Source organism: Zootoca vivipara, chromosome 3 (genome assembly GCF_963506605.1).
Source record: "Zootoca vivipara chromosome 3, rZooViv1.1, whole genome shotgun sequence".
In the NCBI taxonomy this organism is placed as follows: Eukaryota; Metazoa; Chordata; class Lepidosauria; order Squamata; family Lacertidae; genus Zootoca; species Zootoca vivipara.
The window spans coordinates 119,340,650-119,366,936 of NC_083278.1; the positions used below are offsets into that span (position 1 = coordinate 119,340,650).

The 26,287-nt window shown below is 52.7% G+C and overlaps 1 protein-coding gene across 1 annotated transcript; it reads right to left on the reverse strand.

Annotated features, from left to right (window-relative positions):
• GAREM2 (GRB2 associated regulator of MAPK1 subtype 2) lies at window positions 1–25,891 on the reverse strand. Its single transcript, XM_035110744.2, has 6 exons — window positions 25,777–25,891; window positions 17,431–17,571; window positions 8,553–8,683; window positions 5,513–6,727; window positions 3,830–3,996; window positions 1–880 (listed from the first exon to the last, which is right to left on the reverse strand). Exons 1-6 carry the CDS (start codon window positions 25,889–25,891, stop codon window positions 1–3), a joined length of 2,649 nt encoding a protein of 882 aa, XP_034966635.2.
• Between the last annotated feature and the right edge of the window lie 396 nt (window positions 25,892–26,287).

Consider the following 26,287-nt stretch of genomic DNA (forward strand, 5'->3'; position numbering starts at 1 on the left):
CTAGATCTTGGGGCGCCATCCCTTGATGAACTGCATGATCTTCTTGACCTGGAGCTTGGTGAGGCGGAAGTCCTCGGACAGGATCTCCTCGGTCAGCTGCACAAAGATGCTGCCGTCGATGCGCTCGCGCGCAAAGAAGCTCACCACGTCCTCCGAGAGCCCGATGAAGCGCAGGCAGCGAGAGACCTCTTCCAGAGAGAGGGCGGACAGGTCGGGCGGAGGCTGCCAGGGCGAGCCGTCGCCGCTGAGCCGGGCGGGGGGCACCTCGATGACCCCCGGGGCCAGGTAGAGGCGGGGGGCAGCACCCGACTCCGCGCCACGGGTGACAGAGGGCGGCAGGGGGCCCAGGGGCGTCCGGAGGGCGACGTGCTCAGGGGGCTCAAAGGCCTGCTTGGCAGGGCGTGGCGGGGGCACGGGGCTGTAGCGGGGCTCGCCCTCCGGAGAGGAGGAGGAGGAAGCGGTGGCCTCGAAGGGGTCAAAGGTCTCGGGGGAAGAGGTCTTCTGCCACTCGAGGGGCTCCAGCCACTCGGAGGAGGCCGGGTTGGAGAAAGGGTTGAGCGCCCCAAAGGGGGCAAAGCGTTTCTGAGGCGCCTGGGGAGGCTTCAGGCGGGGGAAGCTGCAGTAGCTCTTGAGGGCACTGGTGTCACTGCCCCCTAGCAGCGGGGTGGTGGGCCTCCCCGTGGCCACGCTCAGGTCGCTGTAGGGCCACGGATCTGACCATGAGGACCCCTGGGCGGGCTGGGCTTGAGGCTGGGCCGGGGGGCTGGCCAGCGGGCGGCCGGAGGAATCTCCTGCTTTGCAGTCTCCCCAGGTGCAGGGGTAGCAGTACAGGGAGTAGGAGTCGGGAGACGGGGAGCAGCTGCCACTCTGCGGCCTCGACCTGCGAGAGGAGAGGAGAGGAGAAGGGAGACCAGAAGTCAGAGGCATAGCAAGCTCACAGACACCAAGCCTCCGGCGCTGGAGCCAGGCAGGGCACGGGGATCTCTGCAGGGGTCAGAGGGTGCCTGGTCTGCCCCCCCCCCACGATCCTGCACCCAGAGCCTCCCTGGCAAGCCCCACGCTATGCCAGGGTTCTAGATCGCCTTTACCCACTCACTCCAAAAAGTTAGCCAGGCAGGAGTTCCCTTTGCAGAAGCCACTGGAAGCCACAAGACTTTGTTTTCCCCCATAATTACTTGGAACCTGGAAGCAAATGAACTTTCCGATGGTAAGAGCTGTTGGAGAGTGGAGCTGTCTCCCTCTGGAGGTGGCGGACTCTCCTTCCTTGGAGGTTTTCAAGCAGAAGTTGGATAGCCATCTGTCAGGGATGCCTGAGCTGAGATTCCTGCATTGCAGGGGTCTGGACTAGAGGACCCTTGGGGGCTCCCTTCCAATGGTACAATTCTATGAGTCTATGATTCTATGAGGGACCCAGGTGGCGCTGTGGGCTAAACTACTGAGCCTAGGGCTTGCTGATCAGAAGGTCGGCGGTTCGAATCCCTGTGACGGGGTGAGCTCCCGTTGCTTGGTCCCAGCTCCTGCCAACCTAGCAGTTCGAAAGCACGTCAAAATGCAAGTAGATGAATAGGAACTGCTACAGCGGGAAGGTAAACGGCGTTCCATGTGCTGCTCTGGTTTGCCAGAAGCGGCTTTGTCATGCTGGCCACATGACCTGGAAGCTGTACGCCGGCTCCCTCGGCCAATAATGCGAGATGAGCGCCGCGACCCCAGAGTCGGTCACGACTGGACCTAATGGTCAGGGGTCCCTTTACCTTTACCTTTATGATTCAATGAACTAACAGGCACTCAGAACTGAGACTCTTAAAGCATGCTTCCCTCATCAAATAAAACAACAGAAATACTTAACTAACTGACCAATCATGTCAGTTCTGCTAACAAAAGTCCTGCTCCCACAAAAATCCTGGCTACACCATGTCTTAAAGGCCCAGCAGGGTAGACAGGTTCGCTTCCAGGACTAAAGGTCTCAGGAATTCTTCCAAGGTCACCTGCTGCTGTTTTTCCTTTTTTGCAAAGCTTGAGAGCCGGCGCAATTTTCTAGCACCCAGACAGGAGAAGTCCAGCGTCTTTCCAAACTCTGCAGCAATATTTTTAAGCACCTGGATTTTTGCACCCCCAAAAGCAAACTTAGTGGCAACTTTCCGGCAGAGCAATGTCTCAGGAGACCAAGTCTGTGGCCACGTGGGGGCGCCTTTGTGCCAAGAGGAGGACCAGCCAGAAATGCCGCTTTCACCAATCCTAGATCATGCCCACGGCAGCCTTATGACCCAGGACCAAGTGGCTCTCCCCACATCCCCATGAAGCCCCAACACCTGACTCAGTGCTTCATTTAAAGCAGCTGGCACCAATCTGCTGCCCATCATAGAATCATAGAGTTGGAAGGGACCCCTGAGGGTCATGTAGTCCAACCCCTGCAATGCAGGAACCACAGCTGAAGAATGTTTGACAGGTGGCCAGCCAACCTCTGCTTACGAACCTCCAAGGAAGGAGAGTCCACCACCTCCCGAATGTTGAAAAGCTCTTCCCGGTAGAAAGTTCCAGGTGTTCACTCAGAATCTCCTGCGTTGTAACTTGAAGCCATTGAATTGGAGCAGGAGAAAAAGGAGAAAAGCTTGCTCTCTCTTCCAAGGATACCGTATTTTTCCGTCTATAAGAGGCCCCCATGTATAAGACACCCTCTATTTTTGGGGACTCTAATTTAAGAAAATGGGGGGGGGAGATACTATCCATGTATAAGACGAGTCCTGGTTTTGAACCTTATTTTAGAGTAAAAAAACACGGAAAAGTACGGTATTTGAAGATGGCTCTCCTCTCTCCTCTTTTCCAGGTTAAACATAACCTATTTCCATCAACCGTTCCTCATACGGCTTGGTTTCCAGACCCTTGATCACCTTGGTCACCCTCCTCTGCCCACCTTCCAACTTGCCAACCTCTTCCTTAAATTGTAGTGCCCAGAATTGGACACAGTATTCCAGGTGTGGTCTGAGCAAGGCAGAATAAAGTGAGATCATTCCTTCCCTTGATCTGGACACTAGACTTCTGTTGATTCAGCCGAAAAGAGCATTAGCTTTTTTTTTAAAGACTACAACTCCCAGCATCCCATGAGCTGGTGCTCATGGGCATTGTAGTCCAGAGCCTCTGGCAGGTGGCTGGTTCAAGGCCTTGCCGGGTTCATAACCAGGCATTCCTTTGTGCCAAAAACATGGGTAGGCAAACTAAGGCCCGGGGGCTGGATCCAGCCCAACCGCCTTCTAAATCTGGCCCACGGACGGTCCGGGAATCAGCATGTTTTTGCATGAGTAGAATCATAGAATCATAGAATCGTAGAGTTGGAAGAGACCCCAAGGGCCATCCAGTCCAACCCCCTGCCAAGCAGGAAACACCATCAAAGCATTCTTGACATATGCCTGTCAAGACTCTGCTTAAAGACCTTCCAAGGAAGGAGACTCCACCACACTCCTTGGTAGCAAATTCCACTGCCGAACAGCTCTTACTGTCAGGAAGTTCTTCCTAATGTTTAGGATGTGTGCTTTTATTTAAAATGCATCTCTGGGTTATTTGTGGGGCATAGGAATTTGTTCATTCTCCCCCCCCCAAAAAAAAATATTGTCCGGCCCCGCACAAGGTCTGAGGGACAGTAGACCGGCCCCCTGCTGAAAAAGTTTGCTGACCCCTGTCCTAAAACTTACACAAAGGAAGACTGAGAATGGGAGAACTCTGGAGCACGGAGCTCTTGCATGGTTTCAACTGAGAAGCCCCAGCCAGCTCTCTGGGAGGGAGGGGAGAAGCCCAGGGTCCTCAGCCCCCCCCCTTCTCCCGGGGAGCAACTTACCCTTCATGCAGTCCAGGCGAATAGTAGGAGAGGCTGGAGCTGGGAGAAGAAGCTGCTCCCTGGAGCTTCGGGAAACGCAGAGGCACCGGAGGGCTGGAAGCGGCTGGCACATGGCCACCCCGGGGTGGCACTGGGGGTGCAACGAGAAGGCGGCACTCCTCTCTCACCTGGAAAAGATGGAGTGGGGGCGGGGAGAGAGAGATTCATCCGCTTTCTGCAGTGGTGATAGCCAGCTGGAAGCCAAGACCAGAGCGATCAGAAAGGCAGAACACGCACTTCAAAATGGGGGCACAGGAAGAGTCCCAAAGGGGGGAGCAACTTTAATTTAATTCACCCCTAAAAGCCCCTCTCTCTGCATTTGCCTTGGGAGGGAAACTCAGGGGTCACCCACCCCTTCGCCCGATCATATTGTGTCCTGATTAATTCCCCCAAATCCAAGAGGATTTCTTCTCATTCCGCATCTCTGCCTTGCCAAAAACCCAATCTTGCCTGCAGGTGCGCAAAATCCCTCTTTGGGTTTTCCGCACAACTGATAAGATATTGGACTGGTAGTGTGGGATGGAACACTGGGGCAGACAAGTCACAACAGTTCCTAGAGTGTCCACTAACAGGAACTCACCTGGAGGGACACCTGACTACAGGTCAGTTCCTGTTCCCTCAGACATGCAAATGAGTTGGATTAGACAAAAGCCCTAGCCTGAAATCACTCTCTCTCTTAGCTACTTCCTCCCTTCGATGGGAACACATCTCCAGAGAATCTCCAGTTAGCATGGTTCTCACTCTAGGCCTGCAGCCAAGAGTGAGACCAAATGGAGTCTTACTTTACTAAGTAGTCTCTAGATGTATATATACTTGTAACTTTTCTAAGCAAGCCTGCCTTTCTGAGATTATGCTGTAACTCAGGATGAAACTGTAAGTAAACTCTATCTTATTTTATAAACACTGTGTTGTGTATTTCTTTTAAGAGGGACAAAGGGGACCTTTGCCAGGAAGTGTAATATTGTTATAGAGATTCTAGCGAATCTAACGCACATGCTTTGCTGCGCACAAAAGGGGAATGTCACTCTGCTAATATTGGAAGCTTGCTAACACAAGCTTGGATAGGATCTATCTAATAATATATCCTAATCCACATCCCTAACATTCCCATAGGTAGCAGCCAGAGATGGGAGGCAGGGAAGCAGCTGGCCAGGGAATGGGGCAAGGCCATTTTCACCGCAGGGAGCCAAATTCTGTGCAATCTGTCATTTCATCCTAAAACTTGACTCTCCAGGTATGGAACCTCCTCTAGCCAAAAACCCCAATACTAGGCCATAAGCAAAGCTCTGCAGGACAGCTGGTGGGGCAGGGGGAGAGACTCCAGAGCTGCCCCAACCCAAAAGTGAAAATCCAGACACAAAAATCATAAATAATAATAATAATAACAATAATAAAGATATATTGCTGTTTTTTGAGCTATTTTTAAAAGAGATCAGCAAAAACAACACTGCCAACATGGGTTGCCATACAAATGGATTTTCCCAGACATTTTCCCAATTTCCGCCTGGACACTCCTTCCGAATGCAGTATTCCGGATATGTCCCCGTGGGTCGTGAACGCCCCCGCCCCCTGCGCCTGTGTCCCCAAACCGATCCAATTGAGCTCCTCCACATCCCTGCTCCCCCTTTCCAAGGCGTCCCTTACCGCATCAGACTTGGGCGGGACGGGGGGCGGGGCATCTCCCGCAGGCTCCTCCCCCAGCAGGCCCTGCTGGCATGGTGGGGACCCCAGGGGCGAGGCGAGGCCGGTGAAGGAGATGAGGTCTCTCTGGCCTGCCGGGTTGGCGCTCTCCAGGCCGGCTGGCTTCCCGCTGGGCTCCGCGTAGCTCCCGCGGTTCTGGTTGTTGGTCCACAGCTCCTCGTAGGGCAGTTCTGGAGCCCGGAAGGCTGGCTCAGTCCAGTCGGGCGTCGTGTATTCCCGCTCAGTGTCCGGGCCGTCGGGGAAGAGGGCCTCGTGGTGCTCCTGGCGGGAAGGTAGGAGAGTCCTCTGGCTCCTCCCCCCGGAGGCGGGGTCCTGGCGGGCGCCCCCGGAGGTGCTGTAGAGGCAGAGCGAGAGGCGCTGGAAGGAGTGCGCCAGTTCGTCGCGGGCATAGCCCTGCAGGCAAAGGCGGACGCGCCGGGGGCTGGCGCACTCCTCCGCCAGGTCCGCCTTGGCCTCGCGCACCGCCTTGGAGTACTCGTTGGGGTCGAAGCACTCCTGGCAGAGGGCGGCGCTCTCGCGGAGGAGCTTCTCCAGGCGGGCGTCCCCTCCGCCCCACAGCGCCCCCTCGGGGAGGAGGAAGCGGGGCATGTCCGTCAGCAGGAGGAAGTGGAAGGGGGCCACGGCCTCCCTGCGCAGGATGCAGCAGAGGACCACCGTCTTGGAGATGATGCTAACCAGCTTGTAGCAGTGGCCCTCGCGGATGGCGTGGAGGTCATAGGGGTTGCGTGGGGGCCGCGTGGGCACCGTCACGTTGACGGGCAGCCGCACCTTCTCGATGATGCTGCGGATGGTGTGCTCGCCCTCCTGCATCTGCAGCTCCAGCGGCGAGCGGGTGCTGAAGCGCCCCTTGCACTGGAAGGGCAAACTGAGGCTCTCGTTGGTGCGGTGGTTCATGCAGATCAGGCAGGGCATCTTGCCCTTCAGCGGGCGGCTGCCCCCGCCGACTCCGCCCCCGGCACCGCCCCCGGCCCCAGCGCCACTCCCGCTGCCAACGACGCCCGCCTTGCCCAGCTTCCGCAACAACGTGTTGAAGCGCGACTTCTCCTTGGCGGCTTTCGCACACAGGATCTCGGCTTGGCCCATGAGCGTCAGCTCGTCCCCGGCGTGCAGTGTAAAGTTGTACACCTCGCTGTCCTCGCTGAACTCCCCCGACACCACCTGGAAAGAAAAAGAGGGTCAGCCAGGAGAAGAAGCACAAATATAGGATAAGGGGTGATATGATAGCCATGTTCAAATATATGAAAGGATGTCATATAGAGGAAGGAGAAAGGTTGTTTTCTGCTGCTCCAGAGAAGCGGACACGGAGCAATGGATTCAAACTTCAAGAAAGAAGATTCCACCTAAACATTAGGAAGAACTTCCTGACAGTAAGAGCTGTTCGGCAGTGGAATTTGCTACCAAGGGGTGTGGGTAGAGTCTCCTTCTTTGGAGGTCTTTAAGCAGAGGCTTGACAGGCATATGTCAAGAATGCTTTGATGATGTTTCCTGCTTGGCAGGCGGTTGGACTGGATGGCCCTTGTGGTCTCTTCCAACTATGATTCTATGATTCTAGGATGGGGGAAAACCTTGCTTGCCAGTAGCACATGTGTGGTCCCATCACCTCCTGGCAAACAGAAGGGGAAGAAATGGAGGCAGTGAGAGATTTTACTTTCTTGGGCTCCTTGATCACTGCAGATGGTGACAGTAGTCACAAAATTAAAAGACGCCTGCTTCTTGGGAGAAAAGCAATGACAAACCTAGACAGCATCTTAAAAAGCAGAGACATCACCTTGCCGACAAAGGTCCATATAGTTAAAGCTATGGTTTTCCCAGTAGTGATGTATGGAAGTGAGAGCTGGACCATAAAGAAGGCTGGTCGCCGAAGAATTGATGCTTTTGAATTATGGTGCTGGAGGAGACTCTTGAGAGTCCCATGGACTGCTAGAAGATCATCAAGGCTCTGGAAACCAAGCCTTATGAGGAATGGTTGAAGGAGCTGGGTATGTTTAGTCTGGAAGAGAGGAGACTGAGATAGGAGAGCCATCTCAAGGGCTGAACCAAGGAAGATGGAGCAAGCTTGTTTTTCTGCTGCTCCAGAAGGTGGGACCCAATCCAATGGCTTCAAGTTCCAAGAAAGGAGATTCTGACTAAACATCAGGAAGAACTTTCTGACAGTAAGAGCTGTTAGACAGTGGGAAGGTCTGCCAGTGCCGGATTTACGTATAAGCTAAACAAGCTCTAGCTTAGGGCCCCACTCTCTTGGGGCCCCCCAAAAAAAAATTTGAAGAAAAAAAACCTGGATGTACATTTCCAAAATATAAGATAAAAAACAAATAAAATAAAACCTACCGTACATACAGTTAGAGCGTAATAATTATTTCACTATTAATATACTTCTTAAATGTATTTCAGTTCAACATTACTTTGATAAAATACATATTTTATTATGTGAAATGGCTTTAGATACCTATGAGGTCCATAAATTACCACATAGCATATATTCAACACAAAAAAAACAGTGACCATTTGTTGTTGACAAAGGACAGCTGGACATAGAAAGGGCCCCATTCCCTTCAGGAGCTGAGGGCCTCATCCAGCCTAAATCTGGCCCTGAAGGTCTCCCCCAAGAGGTTGTGAACTCTCCGCCTTGGAGGTTTTTAAGCAGAGGTTGGGTGGACATCTGTCAGGGATCCTGCAGCTGCAATTGCTGCATTGCAAGGGGCTGGACTAGATGACCCTCAGGGGTCCCTTCCAATTTTACAATTCTGTAATCCAGCAGCTCAGGTTTTGCGGCGCTTTCCCCACCTTATTATGGGGCAGGAAGGATCCCCAACACGCCTCAGCTCTTTGCTGCGGCGAAGAGGTGGGATTTCAAGTAGAGATGGAGAGACCTGACTTAGGGACTGCCTCTCAAAGCGGAAGGGGCTTCCCCTCCATCCCTTTTGCACTTGCACCCTGGACCGAGATCTCCCCCCCCCCCCGGTCCCCTGAAAGCGCCACTGACCTTGACGCTGAAGGTGATGGCCTCCATGACGAAGACCCTGTCCGGGAATATACTGGCCACCTCTTCCACGCTGTTGAAGTACTGCACAGGCTCCCGGACATCCCTGTCCTGGTCGAGCAGCTTGAATTTCCCTGCAGGGTGCGAAACACACGCCAGCTCGGTTAAGGGAGACCTGCTGCTCCAGGGGTCAGCTCAGGGGGTCTGCATCTCCTCCTCCTCCGCAGCAGGCGAGGGCGAGGAATGAGGCTGGCAGACGGAAAGGAGAAGAGAAGAGGAACACCAAAGGAAACAATGCTTTGCTGGGCCCGGCCAAACCCAGATTTGCCTAGCCCAGATCGCTGCCTCCAACGGTGGACAGTGCCCAAGGGAGGAGACTCCACAGCCTGACATAACGGGCACTTGGTCCCCTTGTTGATGAGAAGTATCCTGCCCTTGAACTTGGAAGCTCAGCTTCATAGAATTGTAGAAGTTCCAACCAGGGCTGTCTTCAGCATAAGTCATTTGTGCACCGACAGCGGAAAAGCCAGCAAAGGAACACAACAGGATGTGCCGTGCACCCTTAGCGCCAACGGTTAAGACGGCCCTGGTTCCAACCCCCTGCAATGCAGGAATATGCAGCTGTCTCTTCAAACTTTTATGGCTGATAACCATTGAGGGAAAACTCCTCCTTGCATTTGCACTCCTTGCAATTCTTCTGGGGGGGAAATGTAGGGGGAGCCCGGCTGGGTCAGACCAAAGATTGCTCTATTCAGCATTCCTGATTCCTACAGTGGTTCCACCCAGGGCCGGCTCATCGTAGACCCCCGGTGGCGCAGGGCACCATGGCGCCGGCCCGCCAGGAGGGCGCCGCGAGCTGCGCCCGCCCGCTGGCCAGCCGGTCCGTCGGTCCGCTGCGCAGCTGTGTGTGGCGCCCACCGCGCTGGGAAACGGGGCGGGAGGGCGCCGGAGAGATCACGCTGTGTCTGCCCGTCCGCCCGCCGCACAGCAGCGCCGCGCCCACCCGCTCACCACGTTGGGAAACGGGGCGGAAGGGCGCCGGAGAGATCCGGCGCACCATGGCGACAGGGGCGCTTAAGACGGCGCTGGTTCCACCCCCCAAAAAAATGCCAGGAGTGTGTTAGCCCCCGGCAAGTGCTCTCCAGAGGCCTAATGCTTCTGACCCGGGCGGACAGCCAACAGCCATTGTGGTCCATCTATTTCTTGTTTATTTCTTTCATACATTTTTATACACAAACTTGAATGTTTTTTTTTTAAAAATAAACACAAAGAGAACGAAACAATAACATTACAGTGGTACCTCGGTTTCTGAACGTAATCCGTTCCGGAAGACCGTTCGAGTTCCGAAACGTTTGAAAACCAAAAACTCAATGCGGAAGTCTCAGAATGGAAAACTCAATAGGGAAGCTGCGAGGCACGTTCAACTTCCCAAACGCGTTTGAAAACTGAAGCATTTACTTCCCGGTTTACGGCGTTCGAAAACCGAAATGTTCATCAACGGAGACGTTTGAAAACCAAGGTACCAGTAAAAAAATAATTCATTGAAACATTCAAAGAATAAAACCAGCTATAAACTAAAAACGGATAACAGCATGCATCCACATTCTACATGTCTGAGCAGGCTGTTCTAAACAAAAATGTTTTTTTGCAGGCACTGAAAGAAGTACAGCGAAGGGCTTATATCAATAGGCAGGGAGTTCCAAAGGGCAGGTGCTGCAAGGGTGGGGAGGGTCTTAGGTGGGGCCCCTGCAACGCTGCCAGAGCTGCCGATGGATGTGGCCAAGTGGGCGCATGTGGGGCAAGGGTATCACGCAACTAATCTGGTTCTGTACTGATAAAAAGGGTAAAGGGACCCCTGACCATTAGGTCCAGTTGTGACCGACTCTGGGGTTGCGCGCTCATCTCGCATTATTGGCCGAGGGAGCCGGCGTATAGCTTCCAGGTCATGTGGCCAGCATGACAAAGCCGCTTCTGGCAAACCAGAGCAGCACATGGAAACACCGTTTACCTTCCTGCTGTAGCGGTACCTATTTATCTACTTGCATTTTGATGTACTTTCGAACTGCTAGGTTGGCAGGAGCTGGGACCAAGCAACGGGAGCTCACCCCGTCACAGGGATTCGAACCGCCGACCTTCTGATCAGCAAGCCCTAGGCTCAGTGGTTTAACCACAGCGCCACCTGATAGTTAGCAGCAATTTGTAGGTTAGACAAATTGAGGGCGGGGAAAGGCTACCATTGGCTACTAACCCTGATTATTATTATTAATATTAATATTTATTGAATTTATACACCGTTCTATACCCGGAGGTCTCGGGGCGGTTCACACAAAAGATCAAAACGTATAATCAGAATAAAAACAACAACCCAATAACACTCCCCCCCCGAAAAGAGCCACATTTTAGAAGGCTACAGGATGGCTAGTGATGGCGGTCATTTCACGTGCATTGAAAGTGGGGCTGAGTCCCTCTGCACATGCTCTGTAGCCCTCTTTGCGCTGAAGACAATGCTCTTCTGTGAGGTATCCCCATGGAACGTGGCCAGCACATTGCACCTATTTTGCAGGGAGTCAATATAATGAATTAAATCAGCCCCCCCCCTCCTCCCCCAGCGGCAGCAGAGGCGGACACAGCTACGTTTATCGGAAGGGCTTCCTTCTGTCCCCCCCCCCCCCGGCCTCCAGAAGGATTCCTGAAGACAGAGAGAGAGAGAGAGACACGGACATCCCAGAACAGAGAGGAAGCGAGCAAGAGACGTCCCGATCAATGGGTCAATTGCTTTCCAATCAACCGGAGCCGCCAGCTAAGCTTGCTGACACAGGGCTGTGTCCCGTCCCCCCCAATGGCCTCCGAGAACTGGAGCGCTGGGCAGCCCCGACATACTACCCGGGGTGTGTGTGTGTGTCTCGTGGGCCTTGAAATCATCATGCTTGGAAATTCTTTAACTCTCAGACATCCAATCAGCCCCGGCGCTTCCATTAAGGCGAACTAGGTCACGGCCTAGGGCGCCAAAATGGAGGGGGCGCTGACCAGGCCGCCCACCGCCGCCCGCCGGTGCTGCCTCAGGCCGCTGTACGGAGGGGCGCGGGGAGCGCGGGCCTGGGGCCGCCTCCTCTGAACAGCTAAAAGGCGGGTGAGGTGGCCCCAGGCTCACGCTCCCGGCGAGAAGTTCCGGATGTGCGCGGGGAGCGGCAGAGAAGCGGCAGCGGCAGAAGGGCGAGCGGGGCCCGCCAGCCAGCATGATCAGCAGGGTCTTGCAGGCTGCAGCGGAGCAGAGAGCTGGGGGAGGCAGCCCCGCCCCCAGGCTCGCGCTCCCAGCGATCCCCGCGCACCTCCGGAACTTCACGCCGGGAGCGTGAGCTGTTCAGTTGAGGCGGCCTCAGCCTCCCACTCCCCACGCAAAGCTCCGCAGGCGTGCTGGGGCGTGTGTGCGTCATGACGCATGCACCCGGGGGGCGCCAGAAAGTGTTTTGCTTAGGGCGCAAAAAGCCCTAGCACCGCGCCTGCATCCAATGCAGCTGGTAGATTCAGGGCAAATCAAAGGAAGTCCCACTTCACTCAGCACATTGTTAAACTGTGGGACTCCCTGCCACAGGAGGCAGTGATGGCCACCAACTTGGATGGCATTTAAAGAGGATTAGACAAATTTGTGGAGGAGGAGGAGAGGGATCTCAATGGCTTCCAGCCACAATAGGGCCGGATTGAGGTTGGATGAGGCCCTAAGCTACTGAAGGTAACGGGGCCCTTTTATATGTCCAGCTGTCCTTTGTCAACAACAAATGGTCTGTTGAATATATGCTATAGGGTAATTTATGGACCTCATAGGTATCTCAAGCCATTAGCCCATGTTGCCATGCAGAATGTGGGCACCCTATATATATGGATGGCGGATAAGAGATTGAGGTTGAATCCTGACAAGACAGAAGTACTGTTCGTGGGGGACAGGAGCCGGGCAGGTGTGGAGGATTCCCTGGTCCTGAATGGGGGTAACTGTGCCCCTGTAGGACCAGGTGCGCAGCCTGGGAGTCATTTTGGACTCACAGCTGTCCATGGAGGCGCAGGTCAATTCTGTGTCCAGGGCAGCTGTTTATCAGCTCCATCTGGTACGCAGGCTGAGACCCTACCTGCCCACTGACTGTCTCTCCAGAGTGGTGCATGCTCTGGTTATCTCCCGTTTGGACTACTGTAATGCGCTCTACGTGGGGCTACCTTTGAAGGTAACCCGGAAACTACAACTAATCCAGAATGCGTCAGCTAGACTGGTGACTGGGAGCGGCCGCCGAGACCACATAACACCAGTCTTGAAAGATCTACATTGGCTCCCAGTACGTTTCCGAGCACAGTTCAAAGTGTTGGTGTTGACCTTTAAAGCCCTAAATGGCCTCGGTCCGGTATACCTGAAGGAGCGTCTCCACCCCCATCGTTCTGCCTGGACACTGAGGTCCAGTACCGAGGGCCTTCTGACGGTTCCCTCGCTGCGAGAAGCCAAGTTGCAGGGAACCAGGCAGAGGGCCTCCCATCAGATGTCAAAGAGAAAAACAGCTACCAGATTTTTAGAAGGCATCTGAAGGTAGCCCTGTTTAGGGAGGCTTTTAATGTTTAATTGTTTTATTTCATTTTTCTGTTGTAAGCCGCCCAGAGTGGCTGGGGAAACCCAGCCAGATGGGCAGGGTATAAATAATAAATTATTATTATTATTATTATTATTATTATTATTATTATTATTATTTAGAAAGGAGCAAACCAGGGATATTTGAGGGAGCAGGCTAGCAGGCGGGGCCCATGACTTACATTATAGGAGCCTGCACAACACAAAACACTGCTGCTCTATGTAGGTTTTATTTTATTTGTTTTTTTATCGTATATTTGGGAAATGTACATCCAGTGTTGTTGTTTTTGGTTAAATTATTTTGGGGCCCCCAAGAGAGTGGGGCCCTAATCTATAGCTTGTTTAGCTTATACGTAAATCCTTGCACTGGCTTTCCTCTGTCTTCGCAATTAGAGGCAGCAATGCTTTTGAATATGAGATGCTGGAAGCCAGGGGAGGGTTGCTCTCGTGCTCAGATCCTGCTTGTGGGTTTCCCAGAAGAGGCGAGAACAGGACGCTGTATCAGGAGGGAATTGTGACACACACACAGACACCCCAATGAGATTCTTGCCTCCTCTGGATTCCTAAAACCGGGACTCCCTAGGAACAAAGCTCTTCGCTTCAAGGATGTGGGAACTGGCTACGGTTTACTCAGCCGTGCAGGGAAACCGGGGGGGGGGGGCTGGCTATGTTTGTTGAGAAGCCCCCTCTCCTCCCCTCCCCGGCTTCAGGTCCTAGGTTGCCTCTACTCCCCGATTCCAGGCATCTCGCACCCACTTCCCAGGGCCAAAAGCCTTCTTTACTTTCACTGCCCCCCCCAAAAAAGATTGTGCCTTAGGCCAGGCAAAGGCAAACATGTCGGTCTCCAGAGCCCACCCCCTCCTGCAAAACACACCCCCCCCCGACTCCAGCAAACAAGGAGGGCGGTCGAAGACAGGATGCGCAGATGGGGAAAGCTGCTATGAGGATGGGGGGGGGAGGCAGCAATGAAGCGGAGAAGGGCCCCCCCCCACTATTCTGGAGACAGCTGTGTCCGTCTTCTCCCCAAGGAAGCAGAGATGTGGGAACAGGCTGGAGCAATGACAAGGCAGGCGGGGGCGTCGTGGCACCAGCTGGAAGAGGGGCAAAGGCGGGATTGGGGGGGGGGGAGAGACTTGCCACCCAGTCCGTCCCCATTTGCCCCGCTTTGTCCCAGCCAGACTCCCAAGGAGTCAGAGCAAGGCAGAGCTGGTGTTCCTCAGGCATTTAGCCACAGGTTGGGTCATATTGGCCCATGGCTGGGGGGAGACACACCTCCCAGCTCTGCCAGAGTAAAGCGTTGGTCTGCAGGAGCCCCTCCCTCGGAGAGGTGGGTGCTTGCTTGGGGGGGGGGCGCTCAAGATTACTGTGGGGTGCACGACTCCAGTCCCACAAATCTTGCCTGGTATTGTCATCCCACATGAATGCAAGAACAAATAAGAGCCTGCTGGATCAGGCCATGGCCCATCTGGCCCAGCATCCTGTTCTCACAGGGGCCAACCTGATCCCTGTGGGAAGCCAGCAATCAGGATTAGGGCCGGATTTAGGTTTGATGAGGCCCTAAGGTATCGGGGCCCTTTCTATGTCCAGCTGTCCTTTGTCAACAATAAATGGTCACTGTTTTTTCTTGAATATATGCTATGTGGTCATTTATGGACCTCGTAGGTATTTAAAGCCATTTGCACATAATAAAATATGTATTTTATCTAAGTAATTGTTGAACTGAAATACAATTAAGAAGTATATTAATAGTGAAATAATTATTAAGCTCTAACTGTATATAGGTTTTATTTTATTTGTTTTTTATCTTATATTTTGAAAATGTACATCCAGGTTTTTTCCCCTTTATATTTTTGTGGGGCCCCCAAGAGAGTGGGGCCCTAAGCTAGAGCACCGATCAGGATCCGAGCACAGGATCCAGCAAGGAGCATCCAGGAGGGTGGCTGAGCCATCCTGGCTAGGAGCTACCCATTGCCCTCTCATCCTCTTTTAAAGCCATCCAAGTTGGGGCCATCACCGCCTCTTGTGGCAGTGAGTTCCACAGTCCGCACTGCATGAAGAAGGACTTTCTTTGATCTGCCCTGAATCTTCCCAACATTCAGCTTCATGGGATGTCTACAGGTTCTAGTGAGGGACAGCCATTTGCACACCTCCGAGCCCAAACTGGCCGTGTGTCTCTCTCTCTGTGTGTTTCAGACAGGGGGGGCAGCCAGAAGCCTCTTCTCTTCCCTCCCTTGCCTGGCACCATCTGCTCCGATTTTATGAATGGGCCAGCCCAGCAGGTTAACACGCTTCCCTGCTTGGCTCCCCTCCTCTCCTGTCCCATTGCCCTCCCCAAGGAGCAGCGATTAGCTGGGGCTCCCATGATTTATTCATCCTTGCACATCATTACCAGAGATGGGAAGCACTTAGCCGGCTCATTAAGGGCCGGGGATGATCTCAGCCCTGTTAATTCCCAACTCCCACTTGGGTCACTCTCCTCCTCCTCCTCCTCCTCCTCCTCCTCCTCCTCCTCCTCCTCCTCCTCAGTTCAGGGCCTTCCAGACCGGCGCCAACACTTCCACCCCCCACCCCGCTGACCTTCCACACCAGGCACCTCTTTCCAACCTCTTGCAAGCCCAGGACTAGGCCAGGCATGTCCTTAATTCTGCATTATTCTGGGTATTATTTTTACACCTGCAGGACCAAGGAGGAGAGGGAGCAAGCATTGAATGCCAACCTACCCAGAGGCCCCCATGCGTGTGATGCTGCCAGTGCCTATTATTATTATTATTATTATTATTATTATTATTATTATTATTATTATTATTATTATCTTATACCCGGCCCATCTGACTGGGTTACCCCAGCCACTCTGGGGGGCTTCCAACAAAACACAGAGGTGGGGGAGGACCTGGGATATTTTGTGGCCCAATTTTGGGCCACCCGTACACAACTGGGTGCCCTCCAGATAGAATTGCAAAGTTGGAATGGACCAAAAGGGTTGTCTAGACTCTAGACCAGGCATCCCCAAACTGCGGCCCTCCAGATGTTTTGGCCTACAACTCCCATGATCCCTAGCTGACAGGACCAGTGGTCAGGGATGATGGGAATTGTAGTCCAAAACATCTGGAGGGCCAAAGTTTGGGGATGCCTGCTCTAGACCAACCCCCTGCAAGGCAGGATTCACAGATGTTTTGAGCCACAACTCAATTGCTAATACAATTCTAGGCTGCATCAACAGAGATCTAGTGTCCAGATCAGGAGAAATCAAAGTCCCGCTCTATTCTGGAATACTGTGTCCAGTTCTGGACACCACGATTTAGGAAGGATGTGGGCAAGCTGGAGGGCGACCAAGATGGTCAAGGGTCTGGAAACTAAGCCTGATGAGGAGCAGTTGAAGGAGCTGGGGATGTTTAGCCTGGAAAAGAGGAGACCGAGATGAGATAGGAGAGCCTTCTTCAAATATCTCAAGGGCTGTCGCAGGGCAGAGGGAGCAAGCTTCTTTTCTCCTGCTCTGGGGGGCAAGACTCGAACCCATGGCTTCAAGTTTCAAGAAGGGAGATTCAGAATAAACATCATGAAGAACTTTCTGATGGAAAGAGCTGTTTGGCAGTGGAATGGACTCCCTCTGGAGGTTGTGGACTCTCCTTCCTTGGAGGTTCTTAAGCAGTCCATCAGTCATGGATGCTTTAGCTGAGATTCCTGCATTGCAGGGGGTTGGACTAGATGACCCCCGGGATCCCTTCCAACTCAGCAATTCTAACATTTTATGATATCCCATCAGCCCAGCTGGCGGAGGCTTAATGGCTTATCGTCGCGATTCCTGAGGCTGCTGACTAAAAGGTAACTCAAATGATGGATTGTGGAGGAGATGTAGCCGGACCAAACTAATATATATATAACTGGGACACTCAATGATCTGTGGCAACCTTGATGTTATCAGCACCATGGTCTAACCAATTGAGCTATTCGGGCTGACAAAGTTGGAAGGTACCCCAGGGGGTCATCTAGTCCAACCCCCTGCAATGCAGGAAATCTCAACACACGGTCTCCCATCCAAGTTGAAACCATAACAGACCCTGCTTAGCTTTGCAAATGTGCTGGCAGTTTTATTGCTGCATCACCGTCCTGTGACTGGTGGATCTGTGGAGGAATGGCTGGGGACACCCAGCCAATGGGCAGGGTATAAATAAAATTTATTATTATTATTATTATTTACGAGACCTGCACCACGTTCTGGGCCCCTGGGGCTTCCTGGCCCCTTCCCCAGCTGTGCCCCCTCCCCTGCCCCGTTACCTGGATACTGGAGAGGGATGTCAATCTTGGGGCCAATGACGTAGTGTCCCTCCTCCAGGCTATGGGCTGTCACTGTGGTCCACTGGCGGCAGGAGTGGATAAGGAGCACGTCCTGGTCACTAACCCCTTCCACGTACTCTCCTGTGGCAGGAACAGAGAGAGACATCAGCACAGGGTCCCAGCAATGTGTCCCCTCCCCAAGGGTCTCCCTGCAGAGTTGCAAGGGACCACCAAGGGCCATCTAGTCTGACCCCCTGCAATGCAGGAACCACAATAGAATCCTTTCGGGATTCTGGAAGCAGCTTTCGCTGCCTGAGTGGTGGCAGGTCTGGTTTACACAAAAGCAGAGATTCCCACATTGCAGGCGGTTCGACTTGGTGACCCTCGGGGTCCCTTCCAACTCTATGGCTCTGTGAAAATAAAGGGGGACTTCCACGAACCCTGCACCCCACAAACAGGGACAGCCACCCTCTCAAGAAGGCAGCAACTTCCCTCCCCAGTCGCCGTGCAGTATTACGACAACGGTGATTAATTAATATAATAAATCAAATTACGACATTAATATCCCACCTTTCTTCCAAGGAGCTGAAGGCAGCTTATGCAGTCTCCTTCTCATTTTATCACAACAGCCCTGTGAGGTAGGCTGGGCAGAGAGGCAGTGACTGGCCCAACGTCACCCAGGGGAGCTTCATGGCTGGATGGGGATTCAAACCCAGGTCCTGTTCTGGGACACCGAGCACTATGCAACAGAATCCCTCTGCGCAAGATCAGAAAAGCACCTTAAAGGCCATTTATGACGACACACGGTTTCGAGAACCACAGCTCAGTTCACCAGTCGCAAAGCACCTTTATAGTATAACGTTCCTTTCCAACCAAGTTTTACAAGCCCATCTCCCCAAAGGCATTACTAGTAGCACATTGAGGATGCAAGAAGGGCCTGCAGGATCAAGGCAATGGTCTATCTAGTCTGGCTTCCTGTTCTCACAGTGGCCAACCAGATGCCCTTTATGAGAAACCCACGAGCAGGATCCGAGCACAAGAACAACTCTCTCCTCCTGGCATTCAGAAGCACTGCTTTCTCCATCTGTGGAGGCAGATCACAGCCATCCTGGCTAGAAGCCACCAAGAGCCCTCTTCTCCTCCTCCATGAATTTGACTGGTCCTCTTTTAAAGCCACCCCAGTTGGTGACCATCGCTGCCTCCTGTGGCAGTGAGTTCCACAGTTCAACTCTGCACTGCGTGAAGAAAGTCTATTCTTTCCTCTGCCCTGAATCCAACAAAATACACAAGGACTTTCATACCACAAAGAGCCAGCCGATAAAAAGACTAGCGCTTCCCCACCGAGCCAGTTTTGCAAGCCCTGCTGCTCCCCAAACCATTAAGGGAAGCAGATTGGTGCCACACAGAAGATCTATTCCATGCCCGAAGTCTGGGGGGGGGGGCTGCCTGGTTGCAGGACAGCTGCATGGCTGGCTGAAGGGGGCATTTGCAAGGGACTGCCCGCTATTAAAACGCCAAATGCCAAAGCCCACATGCATGCAAACCCATCTGTCTCCATGTCCGAGGCCAGCCTCCCAGGAAAGCACAGGGAGAATTTGGAGGGCAGGACAGGTAGCCAAGCCAGCAGCCTCTCTGGCCTCCCCTCCAGCCCTCCGGATTGCTCTTCCCTCATCCTCCCCCTCCTCCCCCCAGCCAAGCCCAAGGGAGCAGGCCTCTGGCTCTGGCTGCCAAGAGAGAGGCAGGTTGCCCTGGAAACATTTTGCTCTTTGTCCGTGCTCAATGGCCAGAGCTCCAGCCCAAAGGCCCGCCTGCAACAGCCGCCTTATTGACACCGTATCCGGGACGGAGGCCTCCCAGAGAGAGAGGGGAGGCAGGAGTGGGCAAACATTTCAGAGGTACGCCCCTCCCACCTGAGGAAACAGAGGCACCACCCTCGGAGACAACCTGTGCCTCTCTGCAAAGCCACGGCCAGCTTCAAGTCCAGCTGAGAACCACAGAATTGCCGAGTTGGAAGGGACCCCCAAGGGTCATCTAGTCCAACCCCCTGCAGCAGAAATCACAGCTAAAGCATGCCTGCTTTTAGTTTTCCATTTCATGGGCCAGTTCAAGGACTGCAAGGGGCGCCCCGTGCCCTTCGTTCAGTTGGGCATCACCACCGCCAGTCGACAAACGATTTTAGAACGTTCAAGACACTTCATTTACAACATCCCTTGAAGGCAGGCCAATAATGTCACCTCTGGATCGCAGTGGGGAGACAAGGTTTGAGAGAGACAGAGAATGGTTTGCTGAAGACCACCCCCAGTGACCATATGGGCACTTTCAGCTGGCGGGGTGTGTGTGTCCTTGTGCCTTTCTGATGCTGGCTCCCTTAGCCACAGAATGGCCCACCCAGGAAGGATCTCCGCCCCACCTCCCTTAAGCCCCTACGGGTTGGGCTGGATGACCCCTTTGGCTCCCTTCCAACCCAACAATTCTATGATCCCAGGGCTTTCTCTGCGGGAGAAGTAAGACGGCTGGTCTCCGGGGGTGGGTGGGGGCTGAGCCAAGGGGTGCTGGGAGGCCAGCTGTGGCCTCTGCGCTTCCCCAAATGGACCCCCCCTCCCCGCATGCCAGCCACGGTAACCAGGGAAATCCGCTCCGCTCAAAAGCCTTGGCAGCCGTCACACTGAGGAGAGGATCCCTTTGTAGGGCTGCAGAGGGGTGGAACGAGGCTGTGCAAAGGGGGGGGGGGGAGAGAGAGAAACGCACACTGCTTATTTTGAAAGTTTAAAAAGCCAACGCACCCCACATTCAGCCAGACAGAACAACAGTGCAAAACCCTTCGCTGAGCAAAACCAAAGAAAGCAGATTCCTGGAGGCACCAACAACCAAGGAGACCTGCACACTCAACACCTCTTTCCCAATTCAAATCTGGGCCAGTATCCCGCCATGCTAACCTTTAGCTGAGATTCCTGCACTGCGGGGGGTTGGACTAGAGGACCATTGGGGGCCCCTTCCTGGTGAGCGCCTGGGAAGGGCCCATCTAGTCAGGACGCTTCCATCCAAGAGTGGCTAGCAAGATGCGAGCAGGAAGTCCCTCCCCCAGCAGGGAATGAAGGCATTCATAGAATCATAGAATCATAGAATCCTAGAGTTGGAAGAGACCACAAGGGCCATCCAGTCCAACCCCCTGCATAGCAGGAAACACCATCAAATCATTCCTGACAGATGGCTGTCAAGCCTCTGCTTAAAGACCTCCAAAGAAGGAGACTCCACCACACTCCTTGGCAGCAAATTCCACTGCCGAACAGCTCTTACTGTCAGGAAGTTCTTCCTAATGTTTAGGTGGAATCTTCTTTCTTGAAGTTTGAATCCATTGCTCCGTGTCCGCTTCTCTGGAGCAGCAGAAAACAACCTTTCACCCTCCTCTATATGACATCCTTTTATATATTTGAACATGGCTATCATACCACCCCTTAACCTTCTCTTCTCCAGGCTAAACATACCCAGCTCCCTAAGCCGTTCCTCATAAGGCATCGTTTCCAGGCCTTTGACCATTTTGGTTGCCCTCTTCTGGACACGTTCCAGCTTGTCAGTATCCTTCTTGAACTGTGGTGCCCAGAACTGGACACAGTACTCCAGGTGAGGTCTGACCAGAGCAGAATACAGTGGTACTATTACTTCCCTTGATCTAGAATTAGATGCTATACTCCTATTGATGCAGCCCAGAATTGCATTGGCTTTTTAGCTGCAGCATCACACTGTTGACTCATGTCAAGTTTGTGGTCTACCAAGACTCCTAGATCCTTTTCACATGTACTGCTCTCAAGCCAGGTGTCTCCCATCCTGTATTTGTGCCTTTCATTTTTTATTTATTTTTGCCGAGGTGTAGTACTTTACATTTCTCCTTGTTAGGATGGATAGAATACCATCAAATAAATGATGTGCTTAAAGAAGATAGAAAAATAGGTTTTGAGGATAAAAGATCCAAATTTCAAATAGAAGTGCTAGAAGGCAAAACAAAGCTTTTGGCAAAGATGTATGATCTGTTGTTGGAGTGGTATACAAAAGATGAGTTGACAAAAGAAGTGATGATTAAATGGGCAAAAGATTTGGGGCATAATATTGAATATGATGCGTGGTTGAAATTATGGAATCAAACTTTAAGATTTACAGCATGTACTGCCTTGAAAGAAAATGTATATAAGATGATGTACAGATGGTATTTAACTCCAGTTAAGTTAGCTAAAATGTATAGAATGGGTGATAAAAGTTGCTGGAAATGTAAAGAGAAAGATGGTGAATTTTATCATATGTGGTGGACATGCGAAAAAGTTAAAAGATTTTGGGAAAGTTTATATAATGAATTGAAAAAGATGTTTAGATATACCTTTCCAAAAAAACCAGAAGCATTTTTGTTAGGAATAATAGGAGGAGAGATTAGAAAAGAAGATCAAACACTGTTTATGTATGCAACAACCGCAGCTAGGACTTTGTTAGCCCAAAAATGGAAATTACAGGAATTACCTACAATTGTGGAGTGGCAGATAAAAATGATGGACTATGCTGAACATGCTAGATTGACATGCAAGATTCGTGACCAGGGGGAGACAAGGTTTCAAAAGGACTGGAGTAAATATGTGGACTATATGGAGAAAAACTGTAGATCATTAAAAACTCTCGCAGGACTAAAATAAACCTTACGAATTGACCAATATGTTAAAAAAGGAACTGCAAAAAAAAGGAATTAACAAGAAACCCGCATGAAGGGAGGGGGGGAAGTCATAGCTCGGCGGAGCAAGGTAAAAGATGTGAATATAAGATTTTGTATAAAAGATTGGTTTTGTTAATTTGTTGAATTTGGAAAATTGGAATAAAATGTATTTAAAAAAAAAAAAAACATTTCTCCTTGTTAAAATTCATCTTGTTTGCTTTGGCCCAGTTGCCTAATCTGTTAAGGTCATTTTGAAGTGTGATCCTGTCCTCTGGGGTATTAGCCACCCCTCCCAATTTGGTGTCATCTGCAAACTTGCTCAGGATGCCCTCAAGCCCATCATCCAAGTCATTGATAAAGATCTTGAATAAGACTGGGCCCAGGACAGAACCCTGTGGCACCCCACTAGTCACATCTCTCCAGGATGAGGAGGAGCCATTGATGAGCACCCTTTGGGTTCGGTCAGTCAGCCAGTTACAAATCCACTGAATGGTAGCATTGTCTAGCCCGCATTTTACCAGCTTCTTTACAAGAATATCATGGGGCACATTGTCAAAGGCCTTGCTGAAATCAAGATAGGCAACATCCACATTCAAGGGTAGACTGTCTTGGAACCTGGAGGTTCAATTCAGCAGTCATTGGTTTGAAAGGGAAACCAATTAAGGACGAGAAGCCTGGTGTTGACTAAGTCAGTGATCATCCCTACATCATGGGGTGATGAGTTCCATCAGTTAACCCTGTGCTATGTGAAGAAGTATTTTTACTTGGTCAGTGTGGAAGGGGCAGTGGTGGCTACAAAGCCGAATGGCTTTGAAAGAGGACAGAACAAAAATCTTTTTATTATTCTCTGTGTAGATTAGCTTGTATTTTATTGTATTGTGAAAAGTGTTAATAAAACTTTATATAAAAATAGGAGCAAGTCGGTGACAAGGAAACTGGAAATCCGGCAGCTGGGTGGAAGAAAGGAGCTGGAATGAAATTCCTCTCCTGCCAACCTGGGAAGTCTTTAAAATATATTTAAAAACAAAAAACAAAACAGGGGGCATGTTAGAAAGGCCCCTCTGCCAGTAGTCTTAAGCATCAAACCTTTGAACCCAAAATATTAACCACAGGACCCATTGGGTGCATTTCGCCACAGCTTTTGCACATATATCATGAAAGAGACACTTATCAATCCTACAGGTGGAGAGGAAGCCTGCGGTCATCTAGTCCACCCTCCTCCTGCCAGCATTGGCCTTCCTCACCTAAAACCTTTTCCCCAAGGGAAGGGGAAACCACCTGTGCTGGGAAGGGAACAAGCTCCAGCCGTGGGCATCAAATATCTGAGGAGCTGTTACAAGGAAGATGGAGCAAGCCTGTTTTCTGCTGCTCCAGAGGGGAGAATCATAGAATCATAGAGTTGGAAGAGACCACAAGGGCCATTCAGTCCAACACCCTGCCAAGCAGGAAACACCATCAAAGCATTCTTGACATATGCCTGTCAAGCCTCTGCTTAAAGACCTCCAAAGAAGGAGACTCCACCACACTCCTTGGCAGCAAATTCCACTGTCAAACAGCTCTTACTGTCAGGAAGTTCTTCCTAATGTTTAGGTGGAATCTTCTTTCTTGTAGTTTGTATCCATTGCTCCGTGTCCGCTTCTCTGGAGCAGCAGAAAACAACCTTTCTCCCTCCTCTATATGACATCCTTTTATATATTTGAACATGGCTATCATATCACCCCTTAACCTTCTCTTCTCCAGGCTAAACATACCCAGCTCCCTAAGCCGTTCCTCATTGGGAGGGCCCAATCCAGTGGATTCAAAGGACAAGGAAATTCCGAGTGAACATCAGGAATAACTTTCCGACAGTGAGAGCGGTTTGACCGCGGAGTGGTCTCCCTCTGGAGGTTGTGGACTCTCCTTGCTTGGAGGTTGTCAAGCAGAGGTTGGAAGGCCATCTTTCAGGGGTGCTTTAGCGGAGATTCCTGCATTGCAGGGGGTTGGACTGGATGACCCTCGAGGGTCCCCTCCAACTCTCCAATTCTATGGTCCTTGGATACCTGCTGGGAAGCTCCCTTCTGGCCGAGGTCTCAAGCATCAGAAGCTGTCTGTGAATAACTGATCCTTTTTCAAAGCCATCTAGGTTGGTGGTGATCACTGCCTCCTGCGGGAGGGAGTTCCAGAGTTTAACTGTGTGCCAACGGAATTGATAAACTCAGCAGAAACCCACCATGCCAGCTTGCCCGGGAAGAAACAAGAGGTTGGGAATTCTGTGGTTGCAAGAGGACCACAAAAGCAGCTGACCAGGCTGGCACAGAGAAGAGAGGAGTCCCTCACCTCTCTCCCCCCCCCCAAGCAAACAGGCACAGAAAGTGACATCTGTCTGTCTCCCTTGATCTTGGGGGCGGAGGGGGGACAGTGCCCAGGGCCTCATCCTGCTGCCTCCTTTTTCAGCAATCAGACAGCTTGGGAAAGAGAAAGGCGTGTGGGGGGGGGAGAGGTTGTATCGTCTGCTGTTGTTTTCCCATCCTTTCCCCGCTTCTGAAATTCATTCAGTAGCAAGGGGGGGGGGCAGAAAAGAGACAAGCCGGTTCCCCCCCCCCACCGCATTAGTATGCAAGACACCACCGACGGCTCAACTCCCCATTCTTCTCACGGTGTACAAAACCCGAAGCCAGCCGGGCATCCTGCCACGGAAAGCGCCCCCCCCTTTCCCTATGCAGGGCGGACATCTGCGGGCAAACCCTCCCCAGCAATCACAGGGAGAGAAAGTGGGGCAGCGGGAGGGAGTCGGGTGACTCTAGGGCATGGGGAGAGAAAGAGAGTTAGCAGGAGACACGATCAAACCATTAATACGTCCCCTCTCACCCCACCCAACAGACAAACGCACCAGTTTACAAAGCCGAAGTTTCACATTGGCACAGCCCCCCCCCAAAAAAAGACAAACCCAGGCGGCTTATGAAAAAAGCAGATTACAGAAGCCCCCCACCAAGACGAGAATACGCTTCCTCCAACAGCCCGGCAGAAGGAACTGACGGGTCGCCTTGTCCCAAAGTAAAATATACGCGGGGACGGGACTCTTTGGCGCCTGGCGCAAAACCAAGAAGGGAGACGAGGGAGAGGAAAGATGGTGATCTTCCAGGTAGGATGAGGACCTGGGGGGAGACCCAGGTTCAAATCCCCACTCGGTCATAGAACTCACTGGGTTGGTGACCTTAGGGACCCGGCCGCTGCCTCTCCGCCTAACCTACCTCGAAGGGTTGTTGCTGCGGGGATTAAATGAGGAGGGGGACCACCCTTAATCCCCCCTCCAGCTCCTTGGAGATAAAGACGAGATACGAATGCAATACAATCAATACATAAGCCGCCGAGAGCGCGTTGCTACGCTGCTGGTCGGTTCGCGCCCGTCGGAGGCGCCCCGAGGTCTGACGTGCGCCTCGCTTCGGGTCGGGGGCCGCGCGTAACGAAGCAGCCTCGCCGTGAGGGAAAGCGAGGCAGGAGCCTCCGAGCACCGGGGTGGGGGGCGGCCCCGAGGGGCTACGCAGGAGAAGGTCCCTCGGGGCTCCTGGATCCGTCCCCGCAATGCTCCTGAGCTGCAGGGGAAACTCCGTCGAAGTGCCAAAGAGGCAGCAGCCCTCCCCCGTGCCAAGCGCGCGCAGCCCGCGGAGACGCACCGGGCCCGGGGCGCACAAGCGCCGGAAGGCGGCACTTGGCCACGATGAGGTCGAGCGGCAGCGGCGGCCCGGAGCTCCACGCCATGCGGCCCAGCGCCGCCGCCAGTCGCTCCATGCTGACCTCCTCCGCCGCCGAGGCATCGCCCTCCCTCCGCCGGAGACGCGCCCGAGCAGCCGCCGCTTCGTCCGCCCCGTCGGGGAAGCAGCAGCAGGCGAGCTCCTTTCGCGCTCCGGACGCCGCTGCCGCCGAGCTGGCTGCTCCTCGGGATGGGATGGGCCAGGCACGCCCCCGGGAGGGGCCGCTTGCACGCCGCGGCCGCGCGCGCCGCCCCTGCCCCTTACTCCAGGGGAGACCTCGCACGCCGGCTGCGGGCGCTGCAAAGGACGACAAGCCCCTTCCCCAGCCTGGAGGGGCGCTCAGGGGCCGCAGGATTACCGTAGCAAGTTTCTCTTTGGATGCCATGCCTGCGTTGCTTACATCATCATTAATCAATCAATTGATTCAAATTAC

Coding starts and splice junctions, on each gene's coding strand:
- GAREM2 (XM_035110744.2), bottom strand. CDS start 25,891: ATGGAGCGACTGGCGGCGGCGCTGGGCCGCATGGCGTGGAGCTCCGGG. Junction 6,728..8,552: donor CCATCACCTTCAGCGTCAAG/GTCAGTGGCGCT, acceptor TTTTCTTTCCAG/GTGGTGTCGGGGGAGTTCAG. Junction 3,997..5,512: donor TCCCGCCCAAGTCTGATGCG/GTAAGGGACGCC, acceptor CATCTTTTCCAG/GTGAGAGAGGAGTGCCGCCT.